This window comes from Aplysia californica, unplaced genomic scaffold (assembly GCF_000002075.1).
Source record: "Aplysia californica isolate F4 #8 unplaced genomic scaffold, AplCal3.0 scaffold00359, whole genome shotgun sequence".
Taxonomy (NCBI): Eukaryota; Metazoa; Mollusca; class Gastropoda; order Aplysiida; family Aplysiidae; genus Aplysia; species Aplysia californica.
The window spans coordinates 139,894-149,742 of NW_004797629.1; the positions used below are offsets into that span (position 1 = coordinate 139,894).

At 41.3% G+C, this 9,849-nt stretch overlaps 1 protein-coding gene across 1 annotated transcript in view; it reads right to left on the minus strand.

Moving 5' to 3' along the window:
- Positions 1-6,443: 6,443 nt before the first annotated feature.
- Positions 6,444-9,849, minus strand: part of LOC101856110 (sodium-coupled monocarboxylate transporter 1) — a gene marked incomplete at its 3' end in the record, with an annotated part of 27,373 nt that continues 23,967 nt past the window's right edge. The window contains 2 exon segments of the mRNA XM_035971008.1: positions 6,444-6,608; positions 7,595-7,681. Coding sequence (XP_035826901.1) covers positions 6,444-6,608; positions 7,595-7,681 — 252 coding nt within the window.

Below are 9,849 nucleotides of genomic sequence, written 5' to 3' on the forward strand. Positions count from 1 at the left end.
TAATAATAATAATCATTATCATAATCATTATCATAATCATATCATAACCATAATAATGATAATAATAATCATCATCATCATCAGGAGGGGTGTGAAGAAAGGACATAATATAAAGGCTCAAAATGTAGTGGTATCAGTAGGTGGAGCTCCAGTCAAGAATGGATATGCCGTGTCCACAGAGGTGAGCCTCCACTGGGTAGCGGCAAACTAGCAGGAAGCCTATCAAGCTCTGCTAAAGTACATGTACATTGTTTGAGTTACAATGAGACTGTCCGTAAAACTTGTGGAGGTTCTCCGCGCCTGAGGTGCACTGACTGTGGGAAATGTTGCCACAAGAAGCCAGAAGGAATGAAAAGACGTCTGAACAACTGGATATGTAAGAAATGCATTGATGCCCAAACCCCACAGCCAGAGGCCCCTGTGTAAAATCTTGACCAATCAATAGATGATATATCTAAACAAATGAAGTCATATCAAAAGAAATCCTCGAGCATTCTTCATTGGAATGCCGATGGTATAAAGACGAGGCTTGGAGAACTCGAGATGAAGCTTAAGGGGCGTGATATTGATTTGACAATGATACAAGAGAGCAAACTCGGAAAAGGACAAAGAACCCCTCACATCAAAGGGGAGGAGAATTGATCAACTATGTCAGAAATAGTCTGGAGTATGAAATAGTGGATAGAAGGGAGAAGACAGTAACAAAATCGCTGACTGTCAGGATAAGAATGACAGGTAAAAAGTGGATTACTGCCACTAGTGTTTACTGTCCACCCAAGAACAGTACATGTCAAAACCATCCAGCTTGATTTGAACAGCATCCCAGTGTCGCCACAAAGCATCATCCACGGTGACATCAATGCGCACTCCCGAGTCTGGGATAAGATGCGCGAGGAGAAGATGTAGTTAAATGGGCGTGTCATAAATCGCTTGACAATCTGAATGATGGTTTTATCACCCGAATCAACAAAACAGCAGAGGCTGGCAGCTCGCCAGATGTCACGCTGTGTGGAAGTGTCTTGAAGAGCAAAGGTGTATGGTTGGTGGATGATGAAGATCTCGGTGGTTCTGATCATTCTGCAATCATCATTGTAGTGAACAGTATAACTAAAGATCAATCAATCTTTGCAAAGGCGCCGTGCAGGAGAACCAACGAAGTGAACTGGCCAGACATTCGAAATGAGATTGAAAGCAGGATGGATAACTTGTCAGAGACTGACTATTTAAATCTGAGAGTCAAACGTTTCAATGACATCTTACTTGAAGCAGCTTAAGCGCATGTCAGGAAGGTGAAACCGCCCAAGAAATCACACTCTTGGATGACCCCCCAAGTGTCGTGGACTGATCCAGAAAAAAAACAGCTGAGAAAAAATATCTCCGCACAAAGGGACGAATGGTTACAAGTTCGCAAGGATGCTTCAGAAGCTGCCCAAGAAGCAAAGAGTAACCAGTTGAAATGGGTAGTTAAAGGCGTGATAAATGATCTGGACGAAAGGAAAACTTGGAGTGTCATCAAGTCTCTAAATGGATCACTACAAACCAACTCTTCCAACGAAGTACTGAAACACAACGGAAAAAGGATAACATCAACAAAGAAGAAAGCTGAGCTTTTTGCCCAGCATTAAGCAAAAATCAGTAAGATCCAATTTACCCAAGAGGAGCGCAGAAGAAACAAACTCCGATTGAAATGCCTACTGTATGACGATGTGAACTACGAAGATGAACAACAATCATACCCAGACTTCATCGTGAAAGAGCTGGAGCGTGCCATAACACAAATGAAGAGAAGAAGTGCTCCAGGACATGATGATATACCACCATCCACTCGCATTGAAAGAACTGCTCAGCATATGTAATCTGCCGCTTAACCGAGCAGTGAGCCCAAAAGGCTGGTGTATGGCACTTATCATTCCTCTCTTGAAAACTGGCAAGTCACCAAGTAATATGACATCCTTTGGACACATTAGTTTAATATCCTGAGTGGTGAAAGTTTTAGAAAGGATGCATGCTGAAAGAATTTACTGCCTGTCAGAGAACAATAAGCGGATTGCAGATATTCAGGCAGGCTTTCGCCAAAGTCATAATTGCACCGACCTGATTATCAGAAACTGTCCAAGAATTGAGAATGGTTTTCAACAAAAGCCAACATCCCATCGATCAGTCCTAGTCGTACTGGACTACTCCAAGGCATATGATACGGTTTGGCGTGACAGACTATTATTGTCAATGGCTGACAAAGTTCCTTTGCGTGCAATCAGATGGATTCATGGTTTCTTGAGAAATAGACAGGCCCCTGTTCGCCAGAATGGAGAAACAAGCAAGAGCCAAAATTTCAAGCAAGGGATTCCCCAAGGAGCTGTACCATCACCGTTGCTGTTTAGATTCTTCTTAAACAACTTTGTAGAAACCCTCCCAAACCGTGACTCACAACAACTAGCCTCAGCCAAGCTTATCTACTCCATGTTTGTCGATGACTGCACACTATTGGCCAGTCGCGCAAAGAGAGAAAAGGGAAACGAAGCGACACAGTTGATTGTGGACATGGTTGTTAAATGGAGCAATGAATGGAAGCTTACCTTGAATGCAACCAAGAGTGAGGTGTGCTTCTTCTCAACATGGGTGAAGGAGGCAACATAGCAATCCCGCTCGACGCCTCCTGGGCGTCTGTCTGGAAAGGCAGCTAACCTTAAACAAGTTTAGTGAGGAAGTGTCCAAAAGTGCAACCTCAAAAATGAAGATGATCGATGCTGTCAGCAACTCCAAATGGGGCTGAGGTAAGAAGTCTCTCAAGAATGTATATCAAATGTATCAGATGTTTGTGAAAAACAAGATGGATTATGCAGCCAAAACGTGGCAGCCCTGGCTGAGTGAGACCAGTGCAAAGGCCCTGAACAGTATACAAAACAAAGCCCTCCCACTTGTATCAGGTCAGCTGAAAACAACACTACCAGAAGGCTCTTCGGGTCCAAACATTTCGAACGCACAGGCTACGACACACACACACACACACACACACACACATGCACACACACACACACACATACACACACACACACATACACACACACACACACACACACACACACACACACCAACAGAAGCACTGCGTTATGAGACCAGAACTGGGCACTACACCACCTATACAAAAAGAACATGCCTCAAGTCAGTAGAGATGGCTAAGCAATTGCTAGACAACCATCCTAAAAAGAAAACCCTTGGTCAAGCAATCAAGTCTAAAAACAGCAGGAAAAGTTGGTTTCAGATGGACACCAACCTAGCAGACCACTTCCCCTTGAAGCAGAGAATTGATGGCAAATCAATCTGGTGAGAGTTTTTCCATGGGAGACCCATGACGAAATCGAAATCGGGACAGAAATGAGAGGAGTGAAGAATAAAGGTGATGATTCTGAAAATCACATGAAGCTGCAGAGGATTTAATCAAGGAAGTTGGTGCCGATGTGACAATTTTCACTGATAGATCGGCTGTCGCGAAGGTGGAGCAGCAGCAGGTGTGATAATGAATGATGAACCACTACGAACAGAAATCATTAAAACCAGGACGAGGAATGCCAGGCAATGGTGTCTGCTGCACTATGGAGTGTTGACACTTGCCACGCTAGAACCTATGTGCTGATCTTGACTGACAGTCAGTCCGTCTGTAAGGGACTACAAGGCAACAGCTCAGATATAAATTACTTGCGCCCCAAGTTCAGCGAAACCGCAGCTACAATAAAGACCAAGTGGACTCCAAGCCATGCTGGAATCGAAGGAAATGAGGCAGCAGACCAAGCTGTCAATGAAGTCAGAGAGATTGAAGGAGATAGACGACCAATAACATACAAGGGAGTCTTTCCAATGATCAAGAGGGAAATCAGAGACCCACCATGCAGAGCTGCGTACCAGCACATGGAAGATGTGTATTTTGGGTACTCCAAAAAGCAGGAACAATTTATCATATGTCGCTGGGATCAGGTTGAGCTAGCGAGGCTGCGGTCGGGCCATCATTTGAGCATGAGATGGAATCAGAACTTTGCGAATAAAGAGCTCAATCCCCGTTACCAAAATTGCAACCATGAACAGGAGGATGTCAAACATATGTTGTTTGAATGTCCAAGAACAATGACATTTCGAATAGAGTTATCTGGACGAGCGGGGGTACCTCTGAGTATCATGAGAATGAGGCCGAAAAAGAGTCGCTCTCGCTCGAAGATTTCTTAGAGGAGTCCACCAGGCCCATTAAGAAAACAAAAAATGTTCATCATGGACCTCCCCATTAAGGAGAAGAAAAAGAAGAAGAAGAGTATGAAGAAGAAGAAGAAGAAGAAGCGTCAAACAAGCGTAACTCACCTCAGGGTTTGGAAAGTCCCTGTTACAGGCCAGTCGTCTAAGCCAGGAGTTTGGAAGACAACAGAAGATACGGGTGAAGAAAGGGATCTGGTACTTGGCCGGTACGTCGTGGATGGAGTTGGCTCCTGGCATATCGAAAGGGGGGGGGGGGAGGGTGGTGTTGAGGAAGGGGTGGTATATAGAAAGGAGGGGGTGGTGGGGTGAGAGGAGGGTGCGATTTTTTGTTTGTTTGAATTTGGGGAAAATAATGTTGGGGTTTAGATGTGGTAGGAAGAGGAGGTGGGGGATGGGGGTGGGAGGAGGGGGTGGTGGTGAGGAAGGGGTGGTGATGTGAAAAAGTTGGTGATGAGGAGGGGAGGCGGGTAAAATGAGATTTTGTTTGGTTTTCGGGAAGAGAGTGTTGGAGTTTAGGAGTGGTAGGAAGAGAGGTATGTGAGAATTTCAGATGAGTTGTTGTTGTTGTTGTTGTTGTTGTTGTTGTTGCGGATGAGGTTTTTGTTTTTGCTGTTGTTGTTGTTGTTGTTGCTGGTTGTGGTGGTAATGTTTTATTGATGTTATCGCAAAAGTTTTCAAAGTTAATAGGGTCGGTAGCTTTGATTGTATGGTGGTGGTGTGGCTGTTGCCATTGTCATTTTTGTTGCTGTTGTCACATTTGTTGGTACTGCTAGTGTGATAGTGGTTGGTCTTTGTGGTACATTCAGTCATTTGACATGTCTTATCGACTTTTTTTTATAGAGTCAGTGTTAGGGTTAGGGTTAGGGATAGTGTTAAATTGCCATTAATACCGTTATTATTCTCATTATCGTCATTACTATTATATATAAAAGAACATGCAGAGAATTAGGGTTAGGGTTAGGGCTAGAGTTAAGTTTAGGATTAGGGTTAGAATTAAGGTTTGATTGCCATTAATACTGTTATCATTATCATTGTCATTATTACTTTTTAAAAATCTCATAACACGTAGAGGTGTAGGGTGATTAAGATTTGATTGTCCTTAATACTGTTTCGTTATCTTTGTCATTATCACTATATTTATCTGAGAACATGCAGAGAGCATCGGCAGCCTAGTAGTCAGGCTACCGGACATGTAATCATGTTTAAGCTTCAGCTTAGTCCGTCTTTGTGTCCTTTGGAAAGACAACACAAATTAATGTCCCACTTGGCTCAGTCCTTTCTGAGATTAGGAGATGGACGTTAAACTCGGTTGTCCCGCCTCTTAAATAACCCAATAGTGTTAATAAGGGCGCTAAACCTATATAATTTCATATGACCTTACAGCAAGCATCAAAATACTATTGAGTTACAGTCAGAATACTGAGTACGTATCTAGCTTAACATCATTATATTACTGTTCATTTATAATATGCACGGGACGTGACTGTAAGCATGTTGAGTGCATGTGTGTGTGTGTGTGTGTGTGTGTGTGTGTGTGTGTGTGTGTGTGTGTGTGTGTGTGTGTGTGCAAGTGGTGAAACACAAAACCAATCTCCCAGGATCCGGATACTAAAGATGTACCTTATTTTACCTTATTTTCATTTCATAGGTTTAGGACGTACCTGTGAGAAAGCTGACTGGGAGACCCACCAACACCACCAGGGTCATCCCTATGCCGGTGTACCACATGTAGGAGATAGAGTACAGCCATTGGAGGGTAGGGCTGGAACAAAACAAAACAAAAGTTGAGAGCCTACAACACCTAGCACTCAGGCTATAAAGGAAGAGGAAGGCCACGCAAAAGGTGGATCGATACAATTTTTACTAAAACCAAACATTACCAATAATTATCAACTTCCACACCTCATCACTGCCCCATTTTAAACTTGTGGAAAAATGACATACCACAACACAGCTAAGAAGGACATGGCCCGTTATCTAGTCTTATTAGCGCCCCTCCATCCCCCAACCCCCCTCAAAAAAAAGTTGTTAAAATCCCCCACTTTAAAAAGTGTTTTTCTGTTGTTGTTTTTTTTTTTAATCACCGAAAAACCACCAATTACATCAAAAAATTCCTTATCTTACTTGAGCTCATTATCCCCAGGTGTCATTCCAGTTGTAATTGTCGTTGCGGATGTTGTTAGGACCGTTGTCATAGCAACCGTTGTCATAGCAACCGTTGTCATGGATCCGTTGACGTTGAGTAGGTCCGCCGAACACGTCCCGTTGGGGAAAGGCATGGGTTTCACTGGAATTCCGTAAGCGTAGGAGCCGATAGCCAGCCACATGGCTATTGCCTCGCCTACAAAGGCACCTATCACCGCTCCCTAGGAGAGAAAAACGTATAAACATCCACACATACACACACACACACACACACACACACACACACACACACACACACACACACACACACACACACACACACTTTCGCTCAAACACTGCACAAGTAAATACATTAACATAGAAATGGGCTCAATATATTAATATTCATTAATTAAAACTGTCTTAGAATGAAAGGAATTCGTTCTACAATAAAAATAAGGTTTTATTTTGACATGTTTTAGTTTGAGAAAGTTTACAAAAGTTTAATAAAGAAAACGTTTAAGAAAAATTGTTTCCAAAAAGAAAACGCTAAAAATATTCTAACAAAACATGAAAACCTTAGGCCTTGTATACATGAATTAAACACACAACGTATTAAGAATAGAAGTTAAAGACTGAGAAGTAAAGAAGAAAACATTTAAAAGGATAACATTTCCAAAGTTTACAAAAGAAACAAATTTACAAAAGGAAAAAGTTTACAAAAGGAAAAAGTTTACGAAAGGAAAGAGTTCAAAAATATTATTATAAATTGGAATAAAATCATTCAAAAATAAAAATTACACGTTTTTAATTAAATAGCCAAGGAATAAATAGAAAACATATATGTATTAATAAAATAAGTTTTCACACGAGAAAGTATCAAACTTACAATTTTAAAAGATAAGTTTGTTCGTTTGAGTAATGAGAAACGCATTATAGACACAATAATGGTCATGCAGTGTTGGGAGGAAATAAATACGACAGACAGAATCGACAAAAAGGAAAGGTAAATCAGTAGGTGACCTCCAACCACCTGCTTTTAAAATATGGAAGACAATAACAATACTAATAGATTTCATTTAAATAACACTGTATCTCATACGACTATTATAAGCTCTGAGCACTTTACATCACTCACACGAGCACGGAAAAGTACTAATTCATTCACACAAAATAACATATTACAATATTGAGAGATAAAGTACAACAACTGACCATAACAACCTACCCATTTGTTGGCCCAGGGGAAGAAGGCTCCCAGCAGAAACATGCCCGTCATTGGTCCTCCTGCCGCTCCTATCAGCCCGACCGCCGCCTGGAGAAAGAAGAATGACGTAATAATTTTACAGTGAAGGATCGCTTCAGACAAAGTTTCGCTTCAGACATAGTTATAGTTTTACAGTGACGCACTAGTACGCTGAGGGTGCGGTGGCGGAGCGGTCAGTGCGCTCGTCTCCGAAGACGAGCGGAAAGTCCGGGTTCGAGCCTCGGTTCAGACACTGATTTTTTTCGGACCCTCCAGCCCACTCAGCAGTACATGTAATGGGTACCTGACTTCGAATTTGGGGAAATAAAGGTGACGTGGAAAGGAACTGGCCACCCTACCACAATATGCCAAAGGCCCAGGAAGTTGTCTCACTAACAAGGCAATCCCCATTGTCCGGATCAGATGCAGGAACAACTTTACTTTTTTAAACTAGTATGCTAGGGAAAGGTGGAAAGTGTTTGTTCGTGACCTATATCCTGATCCAGGGTTGTAAAGGCAATGATGATGATGACTAGTATGTACCTGATCTTACCTGACCATCAATAATTTATTTGTAGCTAGAGGCACCAGTCACCAATGTCTAGGCCCTGTTTTAGTACCAATATGCATATATTAAATGTGTCATTTTAAATTTATTTTTAAATATTTTTTTTCGAAACCACCTCCATGTGAGATTGACTTTCTTTTTTTTCTGAGCCCTTTCATCGACATGAAATACTAACTGACTTATTCTCTCCCTATGCCATCAGGTACATACGGTGGAGAACAGTCGACGCCATGCTTGTCTGTCCCTGGCCACGTCCTCCAATTTCGGCACATCCAGACCCTAGGTGATTGCCTCATCTCTTATTGTCCTTCTGTGGCTTCCGGTTGGTCTTCCCAGCTTTCTTTTTCCAGTTAGTTTCCAATAGCCCGTCTGATAGGACAATCTTGTCTTCGGCACTCGTATGCCAGATATTTCCTTCTTTTCCTTTTCATGGTTGTGTTGATAGTTTCAATTCCAGCTCTTTCCAACGCTTCATTATTTGTAATAATTCATTCCATTTCATAAGAAAAATTATTTGTAGACATTTTGTTTGGACGCTTTTTAATGTTCGTTGATTTGTTTTGTTTGTTTTCTATAACTCTGAACTATACGTCAATGCAGTCAGAATATAGCTATTATATACTTTTATTTTCGTCTTTAATGAGATGATCTTCAACTCCCATATGGTTTTTAGAGTCCCAAAAGCAATCCAAGCATTTTAAGTCTTTGGTGGACGTTGTCAAGGCAATCTACAGTTTTTCAATATAATTCTGCCAAGCTGCCTGAATTTACTAATTTCTGCAAGGGGTTCTCCACAAAGAGTAATGGGCATAGTTTCTGATGATAGCCGCTATAGTTCTTCTGTTTTACATACATTTATTATAAGGCCAACTTTTCCCGCAACTTTTGCTAGTTTGTTTTTGATTGCACATCGTGTACTGTGGTGTTTAATAGGCAAAAGTCATCCGCAAAATCTAGATCACCCAAATATGTGCCATTTGTCCATCCAATGCCTGTTTCAGTGTAATTACTCTTTCTCATTACAAAATCGAAAACAATTTTTAAAAGTACAGGTGAGCAAAAACAGCCTTGTCTAACACCAATGTTTCCTTCAAAAGGCATAGATGGTTCTCTTTCAAACAGGATACAAAAGCTTACATAATGTGATAATATAATGATCTTATACAGTTTCTTATTTTTGCTTGGATTCCATAAATTGCAAGAATTTCGCCAAGTCCTCTCGGTCAGAGCGGATTTTTAAAATCCTCAAAGTCCAAGACAATTGGGACATTCCCTTCTTTGCTTTGTTCTACGATATTTCTCAGAACGAGCAGTTGCTCTGTGCATGATATATAGAGTCATAGACACGCCTGTTCCTCTCTTAGCCTCTCATCTATTGCTGTTCTGATACAAGACAAAATAATAGCGCAAAAATAATTTTCAAGCCGCTGATAAAAACGTTTTTCCTCTAAAGTCTTTTAAGTCCCCTTTTTGGTAGTTTTATTATAATATTATTTCTATCTCGTTCTCCATTCCATGGGAGGGTTTCCTTTTTCAAGAATTTCGTTAAATAAATTCCTGTTGCGTGAGAGTAAAATGCATATATTGATAATAAATGTAACGGAGAATACACACACCACTCACACACATACACACACACACACACACACACACACACACACATTGACAC